A 20,036-nucleotide genomic window follows, 5' to 3' on the forward strand; every position below is an offset into this window, starting at 1 on the left:
ACTCAGGCAGATGCTCCTAGAGGCTCATCCATCTCTACACCCTGGCTTTGCTTGAGGTAGTGACCACAGCAAACGCACCAAGTGAAGGAGCAAACCTGAGCTGGTGTTTTCTGGACTTTTACTTGCCAATGTCCCCATTTTAACTCTTCTCTCCCAACCCCTTCCAGGGACCCCACTTTCTACAGAATCTCCCCCCTAACAAATGGCACCCCAGTCTCTCTCTTGTGCTGCCAGATGATGGCCATCCCCACACTGGACGTTTCTCAGCTGAACATGGACCAGCTGCAACATGTCATAGTGCTTAGGTGAGTATTTCACCTGGGGGTTTTCGGTTGGGGCGGGCAGGGCCAAGGGGGGTTGCGGCCCGTCTCTAGCTCACTTTGCTTCCTGCTCTTTGGGATCCCCTACTCAGGGGAAGGGCGATGTGCACAGCGACAGGTCAGTATCTGCTAAGAGGACTTTCAGTACTAAGAATCTGGAGGGGGAAAAATCAGGCTTTGGACTCAAAAGGAGACAAGCAGCCAAGATCATATCGCACCCTGGTTAAAACACGTCCACGGCTTTCCAGTGCTCTGAGGTTGAGCCCGAATCCTCAATGTGTCCTACTGGAGACTGCGGTGGCCAAGGCCGCAACCCCCCTTGGCCCTGCCTGCCCTGGCTGAAAACCACTCAGTTGAAATACACGCCTAAGCAATACGACACTCGCAGGGCCACAGTCTCACTGCACCATCCCTCATAACCATCAAGCCCCAGCCACATCAACCTTCTCTCCTGTCCTCACGGTCAGCAGGCTCCTGCCCGCCTACCTGCCGTGTGACCTTATAGTCCACCTTGAAGGTCTGGGATACAGCCAGGATGGTGGTGCATGCCTGTAATCCCAGCAGCTTGGGAGGCTGAGGAAGGAGGATGGTGAGTGGGAGGCTGGCCTCAGCCAAAGCGAGGCCCTAAGCTCTTCTCCCTTGAGCTGTGCCTTCTGACTCCAACTCAGCCTCCACCCCATACAGGGGAGGCCCCTCCATTACTTTGCTGACTTCTCCCAGGGGCTCCTGTCACCATCTCTAACACAGCCTTAATGGAGAGCACCACTCAGCACCTCCTTCCCCTCCTGGCCTCTCCACCCTATGCTGGGCCTGGTGCCTGGCACAGCCTGGACCCTGGGCACCTCCCTCATCAGACAGAGGCACCGAGGGATTCTCCAGATGCACAGACACCTGGTCCTGGAGCCAGCCTGGCTGTCCAAAGTCTGAACCTGCCTAGTGAAGACATGGAACTTCCGGAAAAATACCCGTGCACCCCCATTCATGCGGGAAGTACTCCCCGTCGGGGCTCCTGGTGCCAGAAGAGTCGGGGGATGCCTGTGGCAGCCAGGACGGAGGTGTCGGGGGGAAGGATGGGCAGCCAGTGGGAAAGGCCAGTGGGTACCTCTGCCCCCCAAGGAGAGCCCATTGGGAACCGCAGAGAAGAACGAGAAACTTCAATTTTTGCACATTTTAAACAGAGGCAGAAAAGGACAGTGGGAAGGTCACTGTCCCTTCCACTCAGCTGTCAGAGGGTGGACGTGTGGCCACCTTCTGGAGGCTGGCCTGCCCCGTGTCTGGGGTGCCCTGGCTCCCTTCACCTCTGTGATGACGCTGGGGCCTCACAGGCCACGCTGGGGACAAACTGGTGGCTGTGGGGACCTGCGCCTGACCCTACCAGGACCACAGCCCCTGCCTCTCATGGCCTGGGTCCCGGGCTCCTCGGCCAAGCTGGAAGGACAGAGCTGGGGACAAGCCAGGCCTGGAGTGAGCCCTGGATTCCAAGAGCTGGAGTGTCACCCGAGGACATTGGCAGACGGAGCCCAGGGCAAAGTTGTGTCACCTATTTGCAGGTGACGAATGCAGTGCTGCCCTAAAGAACCAGTTGCCATCCCAGCCCCAGCCTCCTCCCCAGGCCCCCACCCTGCTTTAAAGTCCCGCGACAGGTGGCCTTCGCAGAGACCAAGGACACGGGGATATCTCTGCCTCTCCGCGGCCGCGGGCTCCTGTTCCCTGAAAACCTGTGCAGGCTCCATGGTGGGCCAAGCATGTGGGACAGAGGGGACTGTGTCTCTTCCTGTGCCCCAGGAGTCACCCTCAGCCCAGAGGACGACCTCGGCTCGCGTGACAATCTCAGGCTCTGAGGGGAGTCCTGGCCTGGGTGCTGGGCATGTGCCCCTCTGTCCACAGACCAGTGTCACAGAAAAGTAGGGCCACCTGAGCTCAGGCCCAGCTGCTGCCACTGCTCCCTGCCTGCTCCCCAGCCTGTGTCCCCAGCAGCAGTGGCACCAGGCCCCGCACTGCTTCCCAGGGCCTAGGAGACACCAAGAGGCACCACTGTGTCCTCTGCTGCCCTGTCAACGTCATCGCACACCCAGCAGAGCCCTTGGCCTGACAGGAACGCCAGCCCTGCAGAAGGGACAGAGCAGTGAGAAGTGGCAGTCGCTCAGGTGGCAGGGGACGCTTGGCCCTGCTCCTGTGACCACGCAACCTCAGCTGGAGGGCTCATCTTGACCCACCAGGATATGTCAGCTGGAGAGGGACCCGAGCTCACGTCAGGGAAGTGCCCCTCTGTGCGCCCGCTGGACACGGGGCCGAGTGGCTGAGCTGGCCGTGGCCTGCACAGCCTGGCTGCCCCGAGCACAGGACAACAGGCCCTACGCCTCCCTTCCAGGGCCCAGGGCTGTCCCTGAATCCTCAGTGTCCAGGAGGAAGAGGAAGTGTCCCAGCAGGGGTGAGACCCAGCAGGTCCCCGAACTAGCAGCTGAAGACCAAGGAAATGTGTGAAGTGTCCTCTGGAGGAGGCTGGGAGGACCTGCAGACGGTCAGCACTGAAGGGGACATCCCTCCCAGGGCCACAGAGGCCCACAGGGCAGGGCCCAGTTTCCCTCTAGAGCCTCGAGAGTCCCTGCAGGAGGAGGAGGAGGAGGAGGAGAGGACGAAGAGGAGGAGGAGGCGGAGGGGGAGGAGGAGTAGGAGGAGGGGGGAGCAGGAGGAGGAGGAGGAGGAGCAGGAGGAGGAGGAGGGGGGAGCAGGAGGAGGAGGAGGAGGGGGAGCAGGAGGAGGAGGAGGAGGAGGAGGAGGAGCAGGAGGAGGAGGAGGAGCAGGAGGAAGAGGAGGAAGAGGACGATGAAGAGGAGGAGGAGGCGGAGGGGGAGGAGGAGGAGGAGCAGGAGGAGGGGGGAGCAGGAGGAGGAGGAGGAGCAGGAGGAAGAGGAGGAAGAGGACGATGAAGAGGAGGAGGAGGGGGAGGGGGAGGAGGAGCAGGAGGAGGAGGAGGAGGAGCAGGAGGAGGAGGAGGAGGGGGAGAAGAAGGAGCAGGAGGAAGAGAAGGAGGAGGAGGAGGAGGAGCAGGAGGTTGTTCCAGAGAACTTCTGGGGACAAAGCTGTTCTCAGGGGGCCTGCCTCACAGGTTATTCTGCCAGAGGGCTGGGTGGGCCCACCCTGGGGTCCTGCCTGCAAGGGGACACTGTTCCCCTCAAGATCCCACAGAAGGGAAGACACAGGGACGGCCCAGTGACCAGTGCATGTTCCAGGGAGAGGCGGCTAGGGCTCTGCAGTGGCCTCTCCCCTCAGCCTCCCAACGTAACGGAGACAGGCACCAGCTGCCTACATCTTCAGGCTGACTGGGAGGGGTTTTTCCTTTCTTTTTTAAAAATTTTAAAAATACTTAATTATTTTTTTTAAATGACGATGTGGCCCAGTGGCAGAGTGCTTGCCTAGCATGCCTGCGGCCCTGGGTTCCATCCCTGGTACCAAAAAAAAAGAGAGAAAGAAATAAAATGGAGTCCTACCTCACCCCACAAACCCAGCATATTGTTTCAAAGACTGAAGTGCAAGAGCTGGAATTTTAAGTCTAGAAGAAAACATGGATCTTCACGACCTCGATTTTTAACAGATTCTCAGATCTCACATCAAACACAGGAGCAAGGACACAAGGAAACAGAGACACCGCACCCCTCAAAATGAAAGCCGTGAGCGCAAGACGATGCTACCAAAAAATCAAAAGATGACCTAAGGAACAGGAGACAGAGGGCTGGTGTCATCAAGAAAGCGTGACAGTAAACCTGGGGCTGGGGCTGGGGCTGAGCCGCAGGGCCTGGCCCAGTATGTGGGAGGCACTGGCTCGATTCCCAGCACGGCCCCTGAATAAGTAAAGATCCATCAACAACTAATAAAAATATTTTTTAAAAAGATAAAATATGGGCCCAGGATCTGAGCAGACATTTGTCTAACAAAGCCACAGAAACACACGGGTGACAAGCACAGGAACAGTCACCACACCATCAGCCATCAGGCAGATGCCAACGGTCACCGCAGTGCAAAACCGCTGTCCAAAGATGGCTAGAACTTAAGTCTGATAAGTACAAGTGTTGACAAGGATGTGGGGCAGCCAGGGCCCTCACGCAGGTAGGGGACATGAGGAGCCGGGGCCCTCCCTAGGCTCCACCGCAGGAACGGGGTTGCTGAGCCACTTGGGAAATCTGCCAGGAAGTTCCTGGATAGTTTCCACAGTCCCTGCAGACTCGGGGACTGCATTCCTGGGTATAAGGACGACAGAAGTGAGAATGGTCACTGAAGTGGGCCGCGTGAGAGAGCGGGTGAGGACAGGAAGGTGGTGGCCACAGGGCCCCGGTTTCTTTTGGAGATAATGACAACACTCTCGACACTGACCATCGTGGTGGCCGGGCCTGGGTGTGGACACCAAAATCCACCAAGTCCTACCTTCAGGGGGCGACGCCCACGGTATCCGAGTCGCACTGTGGTCTAGACGTCACCAAGTGATAGGAACCAGCCAGGGGCACGGTGCAGCCCCCAGGCCCTCCCTGCTCCTCGACTTGCCTCCGTCCCATCACCTAGCACCAAGGTCACACCCAGGTCCCCTTAGCTGACACTTCCAAGTGTGTCCCTGACAGTGGCTTGTGCCCCTCACTTTGTACCTGTCCCAGCCCACAGGCCGTGACTTGGGTACCCCCACATTGAGACAGTCAGGAGGTGAACGGACTGCGGGGCTCACTGCACACCGCTCATGGTGACACGTGATCACTGGTGACACCATGGACTCTCTGCGGCAGTGGGTGAGGCCACCTCGCGGGCAGACGGCTCAGGCCCTGGAAGCAGGCTGGGTCTGGACGTCTGCTGGCCTAGGAGGGCCGCCTGCTTCCCCAGGCCAGGCCCAGGGCAGGGACCGGCGGGGGGACTGCAGGTGGCCCCCAGGCAGGTGCCACCGCTGGGCCAGGGCCCTGGGAGTTGCACCAGCACCCACGCCAGGCGACCACCCTGGCCTCCTTGAGGTCCATGGCCTGGTCCTGATGGTGGCCGCCTTGTGGGAACCGTCCCTTAAAACAGGGAGAGCAGTGCCTGGGCTCCGAGTGGCCCAGAGGCAACCGGCCAGCTGTCCCTCAGCGGTGCTGCCTGGCTGGACACCCCTGCTGTGTCCCCTTGGGCCGCCCTGTGCCTGACTCACTCAGCAGGAAACGGGCTCCTTCTAGAGAAGGTTTGGGCCCAGGTGACGCCTGCCTGTTACCTCAGGACTTGGGAGGCCTGGGACGGAGGATGGAAAGTTCGAGGCCAGCTGGGAAACTCAGGAGGACCCTGTCTCAAAATAAGGACCACGAAGGGCTGGGGATGTGGCCCGTGGCAGGGACCCCAGAGACGTGGGGACAGGGAGCAGCAGGTGTGTCCTGGGTCCGAGAGGCACGATGGCTGCTAAGGTGCTGCCTGTGTGAGGATGTGTTACTCTCAGCAGGACACTGAGGGACACCACTGCTGACAGACAGGACACGCAGCTGTGGACACGGACTAGAGATCCCCAGGTGGCCCTGCAGTGACAAAGGTCCCAGAGTGACCCAGACGCACTGGCGCTGCTCAGTCCCAGCTTTGGAAACGATCGGCCATGGAGCCCAGGGGACGGCCCACTGAGGAAGCCACCCCGTGCCGGCCGAGGCCCCACTCACCGTGGCGATGCCCCTGGCCTCCTGGTAGGCCACCCTGACCACGTTGGCAGCGCTCGTGTTGAGGAAGAAGTAGCTGGAGCCCTCCTTGACGTGCAACTCTGCCTGGGGACGAGAGGCCAGGGGCAGCGGTCAGGCAGGGCCAGGGCCCAGGGTCTCCCGGGCGGGGCGGGGCTGGCGGGGGACCCACCTGGACATCAGGGTGGTTGTAGAGGGTCACCACGTCCGGATCCACACGCACGTCCTCCACCAGGACCAGCTCCACCAAGGCAGACACGGGCGCAGGTGGGCCAGGCTGCAGGGACAGGGCAGCGCCATCAGACCCATAGGCCACCCCTGGGACAGGGGCGGGATCCCAGTCCTGGCCTTGCCCCAGGCCCCCGTGATGTCCAGGACACACACTGGGCCCAGGGCAGCCACCTTCCCATGAGGCCCCAGACCCCAGAGCTGGGAGGAGCCGTTCCCGGTGCCCAGCGGGCAGCTATCCACCCCCACGGGTGGCTCTGGACATACCAGTGGCTTCACTGTGGCTGCACTGAGGTGGGACAGCTGGTAGCCGGTCACCGTGGCAGAGATGGAGGTGGTCCCTGATGCCTCATGGACAGCAATGGCTTGCAATCCTGGGTCCAGAGGAGGACACCGACGTTGGGCCTCTGTGGTCACCCACCCCTCCATCATGGGCAAGCCCCAGTGTGAAAGTCGAGGGGAGTCGGGAGTTGCCAGACCCTGAGTGGGGCCCAGGGAGCAGGGCTGGAGGGGACGGGCCAGCTTTGGCTGCTGAGGGGCCTGGGGACACACAGGGGCCACCGGGGACTCCCCACTTGGGACCTCTAGCTCCAGTGCAAGACTGCAGCCCAGGGAGCTGCACGAGCTTCGGTGCTGGACGAGGGGACCCCAGCTGGCCAAGGGGCGCCCCAGCTGGCAGAGGCTCTGACAGGTGCCACGCTGCTTGGGACACTCATCTGTTGGGGTTTCCCTGGTCCCCAGCCTCCTGTCCAGGGCTCCAGGCCCACAGCCGCAGCTCACCGTGAAACTTCCTCTGGCCACTCCCGTCGTCCCGGGACACCAGCTGCATGGGCAGATCCAGCTCGATGCTGGCCAGCAAGGGCCGGGTGGATTCCCACTGGACGCCCAGGGAGCTGAAGTTGTCGAATTGGCGGCCCTGCTGGTCATAGGCGGCGAGGTCCAGCAGGGGGTTGCGGTGGCTGGAGACGGGAACCTACAGGAAACAGAGGTCAGGACATCCAGGCCTGGGCACAGCCACGGCTGACCACATGGTGTATCCTGAAGCTGGCGGGCTGCCTGTGGGTTCCTGATGGGGGAAGGGATGAGCTGAACACCAAACTCTACAGCTGCTGGCCACCAAGGCACCCTGCACTCAGGAGACTGAGGCAGGAGGATCGCAAGTTGGAGGCCAGCCTCACCAACTCAGCAAGGCCCTGAGCACCTCAGTGAGACCCTGTCTCTAAATAAAATACAAAGAGGGCTGGAGATGGGGTTCAGGGGTTAGTACCCCTGGGTTTGATCTCCAGAGCCAAAAAAAGTTGGTACTAAGGAATTAAGGAGCAGAATAGTGGTCAGTAGAGGCCAGGGAGGCAGAGGAGGATGAAGAGCAGAGGCCAAAACAGTCAGCCAGGAACAGGGACTTCCCTGTCCCCCATGGCAACACCACAGTCCAAAGGCTCCTGGCCGGGGCCACATCCCGGGGATCCAGGTGAGCTCAGGGGATGACAGGCAGGCAGTCCAACCTGCCCACCACCTGGACTGTGCTCTGCTAGTCCCTGGCCACCTCTCCAGGCCTGCCTCCTCCCTCAGCCCCTCCCCCACGCACCACCTGCTTGTCGTGCTGCAGCCGTGGACACGACGGGTCCAGCGGGGGACCGGCGTGGACAGGCGTGAGGCTGATCCTGGATGGCGGGGCGCAGACGACCTTCACCACGGCAGGCTCCACGGCGGGGAAAGGGTTGGTGAGGCTGGGCTGGTTCCCCACGGAGAGGGCGATGACCTGGGGGTGGGGGGATGGCAGTCAGGGCACGTCCCCCAGGGCGCGTCCCCTCCTGTGCTCTGCTCTGCAGGACGGCTGTGATGTAGACACCCACGCCTGGTGGCTGCCAAGGGCCGGGGACCCAGGGGGCACGGCTGCACCTTCTCAGTGCAGGGCGCTGTGGATGCTGTGGATCCCAGGGCCTCTGTAGGGGACCTGGGGAGATCGGGGCACTGTGGCCTCCGGGACCCAGGAGCCCCCAGGATGCCCCAGCACATGCAGATGTCCCCAACATGTGAGGAGGGGACACGCTCACTGCTCACAGACCCTGTCCTCAGGGTGGACGGGAGGTACTGCTCAGGACACAGGAGGGTGCAGAGGGTCACCCTGCAGAGCCCTGGCTGCCTGCTCACTGGCCAAGAGGGATCTCGGGGGTGGGGTCTGGCCCTGTGTATACGCCCTACGGGATGGGTGCCTAGGCCAGTGCAATGCCACACCCCTCTGCAGACGGCCCGGATCTGGTCCAGGTGCCCCGTAGGGCCACCAGGCAGGAGAGGGCGGGTCCCCTGGGCTTCCTTCTCTGTGCACTAATCTGGTCACACAAGCGTAGTCCTGGGCATCCTGGGAGCTGCCCGTGGGACTCTGGACTCCACTGGTGCCCTCTGTACTATTAAATGTGCAGGGGACACCCCCCGCCTCTCCGGGTCCACTCTGACCTCCTGCTCACTTTCCATGCCCTCTTTGGGGAACCCTGGCAACAGAGCGGTGGACCTCACAGGAAGACAAAGGGCGCAGAGCCCGCCCGTAGCTTCTGCCTGGCTGGAGGGCGCGGGTACCAGGCACCAGAGGACCTGCACCTCGCCACCCGCCAGGCCAGCCCAGGGGCTCAGGCCACACCATCCACTCAGTCTTCTCATATTTCTCGATTTTCACATTTAAAAAAAAAAATATATGAAGAGCCAGGCACCCACGTGACCCACGCCTGCCATCCCAGCTACTCAGGAGGCTGAGGCAGGAGGATCACAAGGTAGAGGCCAGCCTCAGCAACAGCGAGCCCCTGAGCAGCGCAGTGAGACCCTGACTCTAAATAAAATACAAGACAAGGCTGGGACAGGGCTCAGTGGGTGAGGGCCCCTGGGGTCACTCCCTGGTATCCCCCCACCCAACAGGGATCCCAGGGGCAGGAACACAGGCTGTGCCACGTGCTGAGCCCCAGGTGACCCCCCTGGTCTACAGCCTCCTCACTCATGAGGCCCAACTCTGGCCCTGACCCCGACTCCGGCTGGGTGGGGGATTCTGCGGCCCTGAGAGGGACCCCTGGGGGCTGTCTCTGGGACAGCTGGTGGCCTCGGTCCCCGCTCAGCCTGCCCGTCGTCCCCTCACCTGGCCTTCACTTCCCTCCTGTTTTGTGGGCACAGCAGGACAGCATCCCCAGGGTCACCCAATCTCTGCGAGGTCCCCCACCTGGAGGCCCTGAGCAGCAGCCACTCACCTGCTCGCCCAGGGCCCGGCAGGTGGCGCAGATGCTGTGCTGCTGGTGACTCCGGGAGGCGGGCGGGCCCAGGAGGGCCAGGCTGATGCTGCCCCCGTCCTCAGAGGTGAGGTTCCGGAAGAACCTGGCAGGCTCCAGGACCCAGGGCCGGGGGCCTCCTTCAAACAGCATGTCCTTTGAGGAGCCCAGGGTGACCACAGCTACGGAGGACGGGTCCACGGTCTGGGAGGGAGAGCAGGGCCTCAGCCTTCCCCAGGCAGGGCAGGGGACAGGCGGGGCAGGGCCTCGGGGCCACGTCTTTGCCCTCTCTGTGGGGACAGCCCAGTGCCTGAATCCCCCGTGCAACCCTCCTGGGAGACCCCAGGACGCAGCGGGCTCTGGAGGGAACCCAGCCTCGCTCCCCCCTGGCCTCTGAGGGACCCTTGGCTTGGCCTCCATTGGGACATCCGCGGGAAGAGCCCCAGGGAGCTGTGGGCACAGTGGCCCAGGGCAGCCGGCTCACCCTGAGGGGCAGGTAGGCGGCGATGGTGAGGCTGGCGCTCAGGTGGACGTGGCCATGCGTGTAGCTCACCAGGAGTGTGGTGGAGCCCCGGGCCTCGGCCTTCACCCGGACGCCACCACAGTGCTCAGGCCCCGGGGGCAGCCGCCCTGTGCCAAGGAGAGAACTGCGGTCACCATGGGAAGCTGGAGGGGCGCATGGCTAGCTCAGGGCCCCTCCACCTGGCTGGACACACAGCTGATGCCAACTTAAGAGCCTTGGGGCTGGGGTGTAACTCAGTGCCTGACACCCGACCCCGAAAACAGACAAAGAATCAAACAAGTCACCCACCAAGATGTCCTAAGGGAATGACTCACGGTCTTGTCTTTACCCCACAGACCTAAGATGGCCTGTAGCTAAGACTCAGGTCAAGAAGCATAAGATAGCATGGTGGTGGCCCACGCCTGTCATCCCAGGGGCTGGGGAGGCTGAGGCAGGAGGATCGCAAGTTGGAGGCCAGCCTTAGCCACTCAGCGAGGCCCTAAGCAGCTCAGTGAGGCCCCGTCTCTAAATAAACAAGAAATGCAAAGGAGCTACAAGCACAAAATGAAGTCTCTGACCCTGACTTGGTTCTAGATTTCCTTGCTGGTTCAATCTGATCCTTGCACACACCCAGGCAAGCTATTGTATTCAGGAACTGAATCTCTGGACAGGGTCCTCCACCTGACTGATGGACTCCCACACTCATTTTAAGACTGAACTCAACAATCACCTTTTTTGCAAAGCTTCACTCAACTACCAAGCAGTAACCCTGGAAAACTTTGTCAGAAAAATGACTCCATCACAGAAAAAAATTCCTGATTTATGAGATTTTATACCACAAACATTAAATTAGACGTCTTAATAGAAATAAGAGAGTTGATTTTCTAAGTAACAACTTCATTAAGCATTTCTTTAAAGATGTGTTTCTATTCAAATTGCTATGTTCTAAAGACACACATGATAGTTTACAAAAAAAACTATAATCAAGTTGCTGTTTTTTTTTTTTTTTTTTTAAATTAAGAAAGTACCCAAATGCATATTAGGTGATGGGAAGAGTTCATTTCTTGAGGCTAGAATTTACTAAACTTCTGAGGAGGAAATAAAATCCTTCAACCAGATATGAGAAGACGACCTGTTGTCTTGAATACTTCAAAATAAAAATTGCTCTCAAAGTCATTTAAATCATAGTGTGATTACAAGCAACATAATACATCATCTTATGTTCAATCACATTTACTTGAAAAATCATTTACCTTCCACATGAATAAAGCAAGAATGTACAGATTGCTTAGTCATAAAAAGCTGTTTGCTAATAGATTCCCAAATTTAAGATTAAAGGGAACCAATAATAATAATAGGGGAGTAAAAATAAGACAATAAAGAAGAATAAAAGTAAAACTTAAAGGAAAAGGTACACATAGAACAATGATTTGAACATAAGAACACATAAAGGTAATCACAATATGTTGATTTAGTATTGATTTTAGGTAGACACAAGTATTTCCTCTGCAGAATCTCAAAATTAGGTAAAGAAGACATACAAATTAGAAGCCCATGAATTAGCACAAAGACTGTTGTTTAAAAACATTTTCATTTGAAAATAAGCATTTTCATCTGTAATATATGCATTAAGTAAGACATAATGTTTATAGACCAGCTATTTGCTTGAGAAAAAAAAAAGCTCCATAAAATAGCAACTTATTCTTCATTGAATCAAACTACATATAATCTTTTTCCAGTACCAATTTTAGTTAAGTACTTATTCATGTTATTACATATTAATAACTGTTACTAACTTTCTTGGGGGTCTAAGTTACGTAACCTTGTCTCATCCTGTAAAACAAAACAAACCTACCCACCTTATCAGTCTCCTCCACACTTGTGGATTTCACCACACAAGAAGCTAGCCTCTCCTGTATGTTTGTAAGGTCCTGAGGGGCACTCTGAGATGCTGGCATTGGAGGCAATGGAGCACGCCTCTTCTTGGGTGCATCCGATGGCAGGATGTTTGAAACATATGGTTTGGAAATAGTATTGGACCTCGAAAAAGTTGGGCGGTGCTTATTTATTAGAGGGGTTTCAGGAGCACTTGCAGTCTAATAAGAAAAAGACAGTGTCTATATGCAATTTCAAGATAAAAACCACTTATTTTATACAAGATTTGAAGACTCTTCTAAGATATTGCATAAGAAAATACTTACTTGCTCCCACTTTTTCTTACTACATTGAAAAAAACTAAAAAAAACCTTTATTTTCTTTTTCCTTCATAATGTCCAGGTTTTGTGATATTTGGCAGGATTGAAAAAAAGAAGAAAGTCATCTTACTTTGGTACAGAGAGTTGAATATTCACTTCCAAGTTTTTCTTCTCTTACTTTCCCTCTAAAACCCTATCTAATACGCTAGGCATGGAGGTATATGCCTAGAATCCCAGTAACTCAGGAGGCTGAGACAAAAGGATCACAAATTTAAGGCCAGTTTCAGCAACTAAGCAAAATCATCTCAAAAATTTGTTTTAAAAAGAGGGGGTAATAGGGAAGGTAACTCAGTGGTAAAGCACTCCTAGGTTCAATCCCTAGTACCAAAAACTTTAAAAATAAATAAAAACAAAAACTTAAGCAGTAATAAAAGTTGTCATTATAATCTGAAATGAATCACTCAGGACTACTTTTATCAAATTCTCAAAGAAACAAATATTCCTGTTTCACAACATAAGAAACTTAAACTAAGATATACTCAGGATCAATAATCACAACTAAGACATACACTCAATTCTTTATGACTCAGCCAGTGTTGCATAATTACCAACATTTCAGAAGTATAATGAAAGCAGTACTAAGATGGAATTTTATAACTATGAGTACATACATTAAAAAAATCACCACAGCAAACACAAATAATCTAATGATATTTCTCAGGGCATTAGAAAAACAGGAGCAAACCAAATCCAAAATCAGTAGCAGGAAATAAATCATAAATATCAGAACAGGAAATAAATGAATAGAAAGGATCAATTAAACTAAAAGGTGGTTCTTTGAAAAGATAAACAAAATTGACAAATACTTAGCTAAACAAACCAAAAAAAAAAGAAAAAGAAAACCCAAAGAAATAAAGAGATGAAAAAAGGATAATATGACACATATCACTGAAATTCATAGGATCATTAGCAATATTGAGTAAAACTATATACCAATACACTGGAAATTCTAGAAGAAATTAACAAATTTCTGGGCCCAGATGACCTACCACAATAGAACCAATAGGACATAAAAAAATCTAAATAGATCAATAATAAGCAATGAGATTGAAGCAGTAATAAAGAGTTTCCCAACAAAAAAGTATAAGAACCAGACAGATTCATTGATGAATTTTTACCAGATTTTTAAAGAACTACCACCAATGCTCCTCAAACTATTCCATGAATTAAAATGGAAAGAAACCCTTTCAAACTCATTCTGCAATGTATCACCCTGTTACCAAAACTTGATGAGGATACAACAACAACAAAAAACTATAGACCAATGTCCCTGATGAATATAGATGATATATATCTTCAATAAAATACTTTCAAATGGAATTCAACAGCACATTAAAAAGAGCATATATCATGATCAAGTTGGTTTCATTCCTAGGATGCAATGATGGCTCAATATATATGAATCAATAAATGTAATACAGCATACAGCACATAAATAGAATCAAGAATAAACATCACATGATCATCTCAATAGATGCAGAAAAAGTCCTTGGTAAAATTCAACAGTCATTCATGATTAAGTTCTGAATAATTAGATATAGAAAGAAGATACCTTATTACAATAAAAGCTATATATGATAAACCTATATCCATCATCATTCTGAATGGGGAAAAACTGAAAGCATTTCCTCTAAAATCAGGAAAAAGAGTATCTATTCTCAACCTTTTCATTCAGTACATTGCTTGAAATTTTAGCCAGAGCAATTAGGTAAGAAAAATATATAAAGTGATATAAATATGAGAGGAGGAAGTTGAATTATCCCTATTTGCAGATAATACAATTATATTCTGAGAAAATCCTAAAGATTCCACCAAAGGACTCAAAACTGATAAATTCAGCAAAGTAGTAGGGATACAATATCAATATACAAAAATCAATAGCTTTTCTATATATCAGTAATGAATGGACTGAGAAAGAAATCAGTGTTTCTTGAACAAGGAGGCGAAAGATTGCTACAGTGAAAATTGGAAAGTAGTGAAGAAAGAGATTAGAGAGTAGAAGATGTAAAGATCTTCCATGTTCATGGATTGGAAGAATTAATATTGTTAAGACAGCCATAGTACTGAAAGTGATCTATGGGTTCAATGCAATCACAATCAAAATACCAATGACATCTTTCACAGTTCTTCACAGAAATAGAAAAAAAAATCCTAAAATTCATCTGGAATGAACAAAGACCACAAATAATCAAAATCATTCTGAGCAAAAGGACTAAGGATATAGGCATTGTAATCCTTTATTTTAAAATATACTATAGAGACCCTCATCAGTATACAAAATATGAAGATGTGAATTTGGTGTCAACATACCTTATATACAATCAAAGATATGATAAATTGTGGTATGAAGGTGTATTAAGAATTGTAATGCAAAAAATAAATACACAAATGACTAAACAAGCAAATAAATAAAGTATACTACAGAGCTATTTTAATTAAAAAAAACCTGGTATAGACATAAAAACAGATATACATGGATACAACAAAAAAGAATATAAAGGGGCTGGAGTTATGGCTTAGCAGCAGAGTACTTGCCTAGCACATGTGAGGCCCTGGGTTCGATCCTCACTACCACATTAAAATAAAGGTATTGTGTCCAACTACAACTAAAAAAATAAATATTAAAAAAAGAGAATATAAACATAAATAAGATATGTCTCCCTATTTACAGATAATACAATTATCATTACAATTTCTCTCTCTCTCTCTCGCGCGCGCGCGCTCTCTCTCTCTCTCTCTCTCTCTCTATATATATATATATATATGAATATATGAATTGAGGACCCAGAAATAAACCCATGTATCTTCAGACAGCTGATCTCAATAAAGTGCCAAAAATCATATACTGGAGAAAAGCCTTTTCAACAAATGGTACTAAGACAACTGGATATCCACATGCAGATGACTGAAACTAGATTTCAATCACCCTGAAGAAAAATCAACTCAAAATGGATCAAAATCTTAATTTAAGACATAAAACTTTGAAACTACTGGAAGAAAACATATAGGAAACACTTCAAAATACTGGAACAGGCAATGATTTCCTGAATAGTACTCTGATATCTCAGGAAACAAAAGCAACAATTGACAAATAGGATTACAATAAATCAAAACTCTGCTGCATAGCAAAGGAAACCACCAAGAGAGTGAAAAGAAAATCTATAGAATGGGGGAAAATCTTTGCCAGCTATTCATCTGACAGAGGATTAATCTTCAGAAAGAACAAATATTCCAATCAGTAACTGGACCAATGATCTGAACAGACATTTCTCAAAAGAATACAAATACAAGACAACAAATATATGTAAAAATAATATCTTTAGCCTTAATAAATCACAAAAAACTACATGGAGATTCCTGTCACCCTATTCAGAATGGCTCTTGTCATATAAATAAACAAACCAAAGCAAAAGCAAAAGCAAAAAATAAAATAACAAATGCTAGTTGAAATGTGGAAAAAATATGAATCTGTATAAACTGTTGATGAAAATGTAAATTAGTATAGCTGGTATGGAAAACCCTTTACAGATTCTTCAAAAAACTAAAAATAGATTTACCATAAAATCCAACTAGAGCTGGGCATAGTAGTGCATACCTGTAATCCCAGCAGTTTGGGAGGCTGAAGTATGAGCATCGAAAGTTCAAAGCCAGCCTCAGCAACTAAGCAAGGCCCTAGCAACTTAGTGAGACCCTGACTCAAAGTAAAAATAAATAGACAGGGGATGTCAATGGCTACGTACCCCTGGCTTCAATCCCTAGTTCCCCCCTCCCCACCACCACCACCAAAAAAAAAAAAAAAAAAGCCAAATAGACCATTCCTTAGTGTTCTTTCAAAGGGTAAAAAGTGGGAAGGAGATGAAATGAAAAGGAATTATTGGGAAGGGGGAAGGATACTGTGGGGTGGGCAAAGAGCAAGAGAAAGTAGAATGGAGGGTAGACATGATCAAAATATGATACATGTTTATATGGAAATGTCAGAGTAAAACCCATTACTTTGTATAATATATATTGATAATAATAATAGTAATAAAAAATGCACAAGATGATCTTGAAACAATTAAGAAAACTGTGAAAATATATTGGAGTTCATGTTAGAGGGACTCAGGATGGTTTCTAATGCAAAAATCTGAACAAATTTGGTGTCATGATTCCATAATTGAAACAATCACATACGTTTCATTCTGTGCTTTCATAATGATACTAAGAAAAGAACTCTTCATCATGTTCATGCTAGAGAACAAGTCCATTATTTAAAAAAACATCCAGTAAAGAGAAAGAAATTATCCCATTTTCATATGACCTTTTCTGACTGAATTTGATCTAGGGAGCCAAATTGCTGATATGAGTGAGTCTGTTTTATAGAAATATCTCAACAAACAGTTAAAAGTAATGTTTACATTCACTCTTGTCCTTTATCAATTACTGTTTAAGATGCAGACAATAATTGTTGATGGTTAACATTAGAAAAGATGATAACATGTTACTGTCAGTTAATAGTAACACAAAAATAATACCTATGAAGTTTTCTTTCTTTTTTTCTCTATTTTTTGGAGGCAGAGTCTCCCTATGTTGTACAGGCTAACTCCTGGGCTCAACCAATCCTCTTACCTCAGCCTCCGGTGTAGCTGAAACTACAGGCGAGTGCCACCATGCCAGAGATGTGTCACTAAAACCTGATTAAGGCTCTAGATTTAATAGTCAAATTTCAGGAAATAGAGGGGACAAAGAAACATGTGACAAGGATACATCACCAAAATTTTGAGTAAGACAAACTATAAAACAAATGACCTGGTTTTGTCAACAAACCAATTGCAAATAAAAAAAAATTAGGACAGGAATACATTTCAAAAGCATTATTTTACAAAAAACAAGGGTTTTATAGCAAATCACAATGTAATTTCAATGACATTGAAAACAAAGCACTGTGTGTCAAAATTTGATATAGCTAAAGCAGAGCACAGTAAATATACATTCTTAAATGTTTATTTAAAATAAACGTTCAATAAATGAAATAAACCATGATAATGTAGGGACTTCTCTAGGAAGGCAAAGATAGTACCAATAAATATTAATGCAATTTGTCTTGATAACATTAAAGAAAAACTATATTCCACAAATTAAAACTCATATCTGATAATCCAAATATTAATTAAGTAGCATGCATTCTGCATGAAAAGCCTAACAATAGTAACAATTAATAATGATGAACAGGTGGATAGGACTTCATGTTCAAAGAATTTTTCATAGGCCCATTTTACTTCTTAGAACATCTTTTTGAAGGAGTTATCATTAGTTATAATTCTAAGCCCTTCTTATTTGAGTAATGCCAGCATTTACCCTATAGATATAAAGAAATATAAGCAATGTTATCACTCGAATTCACATCCAAGGAGCCAGGTGATCAGAGATTTGAATAACTTGCACAAAAATACACAGGTTATACATGGTAAAACTAAAACCAATATCTATTTAAAGACTTTCTGTAATACTTGTGGTTTTTCTTTTTTATGCCGCTATTTCATTTTAAGATAGAATCCCCTAATAAATAAATATATATACACACACAATTAAGTTTAGTTAAAAGAACAGGTTGAAAATTCATATGGCGGCACAATATATAATATAACCAGAGTGCCAAGCATGGTGGCACATGCCTGCAATCCTAGCTATGGAGGAGGCTGAGGCAGGAGGATCACAAGTTCAAGGCCAACTTGGGCAATGTAGTGAGACCATGCCTCAAAATAAAGCAATTCTTACAAGGGCTGGGGATGTAGCTCAGTGAAGAGCACCCTTAAGTTCAATCCCTAATACTGGGAGAATATTTATTTATTTATCTGGAGAGTATTTCAAATAATGATTTTTCCAGACATCTTGTCATCCTCTGCACTAGTTAACCCATCTTCCCTAAAGTTCTAAGTAGGGATCACTACAAGTCAAAGTGAAACACTAAAACAAGTGAAAATTTCAGCCTATTTTTTAAAAAACTCGATACTATAGTTTCCAATGATACCAAACAACCTAAGAGCTGAGGACACTTAACAGCACTTTGGACTGACCTGTAGACACTGTAAAAAAAAAAAAAAAAAAAAGCTTTCTTAATCTTATTCAGAGCATTCAGTCATCTGTAAAATCACAGACTTCCACTGCTGGAAGAGATAGTAGCAATCTATATATTCAACACCTTTAAAATGAGGTACAAAGGATTATGAAATTTGCTTAGGGTTAAATACATACAGAGTGGCAAAGTTAGGAGCAGAAGCCAAGTGCAAGTAACAGTGCTGTTTCTGGAAGGAACACAGAAACCATTTTTTTCCAATTTTTGTGCATAAAGGCAGACGGGGGGAGGGGGCGCTTACCTCCAGCGCTTCAAAAGGGACAAAGCTGGTCCTGGCAAACCCATCGATGATGTCCTCTTTGGCCAAGGTGGACTCGCTCCGCTTCCTCCGCGGGGGTCTGGGCAGGACCGGGGCTTCCCATTGTCTTCCTTGTCGGAGCCGGACGACGAAGCGAGGGAGGGCGCCCGAGTCCAGCCGGCCCCGCCGCCCGCCGAGCCGACCCCCAGACCGACCCGGGAGCGCATCTCCCGGTCTCGCTGCGACCTTGACCGCAGCTTTTTGCGGAGTCCAGGGCCCCGATCCGGTCCATCCATGGCTCTGCCACGCCGGGGTCCCCGCGCTCGCCGCCCGCGCGCCACAGGCTCCGGCCGCGGTTGGTCGGTCGCACAAAAAAACTGACTCGGAGCCCTCCCTCCCGGGCACGGCGTCCCTCCGCCCCGCGCAGACGCTCGCCGCCCGCAGCCGCCGGCGAGCCCGCAAAGGTCGCAGCAAAGTGGGGGCGCAGAACTTCGCCCGTCCGGCGCGGGAGAACGCCCCCGCCGCTGCTCACGCAGGAAACTCACCGCCGGGCCGCAAGAGGTCCAAGCCGCGCAGCCAGTGGCGGCCAGGACCGGACCGCAGCCAACAGGATCACGTGGGCAGCTGGGGACCAGCAGCGCTCCGGAGCCCAGGGCATGCGCGCTGGGGCGGCCGCGCCTGCGCACTGGGGATAGCGGGACGCCGCGCGCGGGGGCTACCCTCCGGCGCCCCGGTCGGGCGCCCCCGTCGGGCGCCCCCGACCCTCCGCGCGCACCGTGCGTCCTCCCGGGACACTTGCTCCTCGACCCGCCCGAGGAGCCCCAAGGCGTTTCCCCCGGGCGACCCTTGGGGTCGGAGGAGGAGGCTCCGGGCGGGGACGCTGCGGGGCGCTCGGGGCCTGGGCGTGACCAGGCGCCGCAGAGGGAGCGGGCGTCAGGTCGCGCGAGGCCCCGCAGCTTCCTGCAAACTTTTCCCCACGTGGCGCCACCGCGCGAGGCCGAGCCTCCCCGCGCCGGGCGGCCGCGAACTTGACCCACGGGAGCCGCCGCCGCCACGGGCTTTCGCCGCGTCCCTGCGCCGGGAAGCAGCTGATGCTTGTGGAGAGTTGTCCTGAGGAGCTGAGGGAGGCAGGGCCACCTCCCTCCAATGGGTTGGGATCCCGCGGGCCATCACCAGCCCCTTGGCACCTCATTGTCCATGCGAGCAGAACCCCACCGCCCGTCACCCTATCGCCCTGGACAGCCCACTCGGGGAGGAAGGGAAGGGAAGTGACCGGGTCTCCAGGCTCTGTGTGGGACCCTTCTTAATTTAGAATTCCGGCTCACACATTCATTAGTTCTATGGGAAAGAGGTGGAAGGAAACAGCGGAGGACCGAGTTTTCTCGGATACACCCCAGACTGACTGGCTGCTTTTCTTTTTCCTGTATCCCCCACGCTGCCCCTCCTTTCCCATTTCAGTTT

General features: G+C 50.8%; 2 protein-coding genes across 2 annotated transcripts in view; both read right to left on the reverse strand.

Annotated features, from left to right (window-relative positions):
• The window catches only part of LOC114082240 (nuclear pore membrane glycoprotein 210-like), a 30,189-nt gene extending 18,455 nt beyond the window's left edge, over positions 1-11,734 (reverse strand). Inside the window, 8 exon segments of the mRNA XM_071619785.1 lie at positions 5,975-6,072; positions 6,158-6,266; positions 6,485-6,591; positions 6,998-7,190; positions 7,803-7,976; positions 9,448-9,669; positions 9,950-10,095; positions 11,710-11,734. Coding sequence (XP_071475886.1) covers positions 5,975-6,072; positions 6,158-6,266; positions 6,485-6,591; positions 6,998-7,190; positions 7,803-7,976; positions 9,448-9,669; positions 9,950-10,095; positions 11,710-11,734 — 1,074 coding nt within the window.
• On the reverse strand, positions 11,686-19,767 carry LOC139707882 (uncharacterized). The gene is made up of 3 exons (XM_071619787.1): positions 19,554-19,767; positions 18,579-19,102; positions 11,686-12,063 (listed from the first exon to the last, which is right to left on the reverse strand). Exons 1-3 carry the CDS (start codon positions 19,765-19,767, stop codon positions 11,776-11,778), a joined length of 1,026 nt encoding a protein of 341 aa, XP_071475888.1. The 3' UTR covers positions 11,686-11,775.
• Between the last annotated feature and the right edge of the window lie 269 nt (positions 19,768-20,036).

Source organism: Marmota flaviventris, chromosome 12 (genome assembly GCF_047511675.1).
Source record: "Marmota flaviventris isolate mMarFla1 chromosome 12, mMarFla1.hap1, whole genome shotgun sequence".
In the NCBI taxonomy this organism is placed as follows: domain Eukaryota; kingdom Metazoa; phylum Chordata; class Mammalia; order Rodentia; family Sciuridae; genus Marmota; species Marmota flaviventris.

Coding starts and splice junctions, on each gene's coding strand:
- LOC139707882 (XM_071619787.1), bottom strand. CDS start 19,767: ATGAGGTGCCAAGGGGCTGGTGATGGCCCGCGGGATCCCAACCCATTG. Junction 19,103..19,553: donor GCCTCGCGCGGTGGCGCCAC/GTGGGGAAAAGT, acceptor TTCCTGCGTGAG/CAGCGGCGGGGGCGTTCTCC. Junction 12,064..18,578: donor TCCCTTTTGAAGCGCTGGAG/GTAAGCGCCCCC, acceptor TTTTCTTATTAG/ACTGCAAGTGCTCCTGAAAC.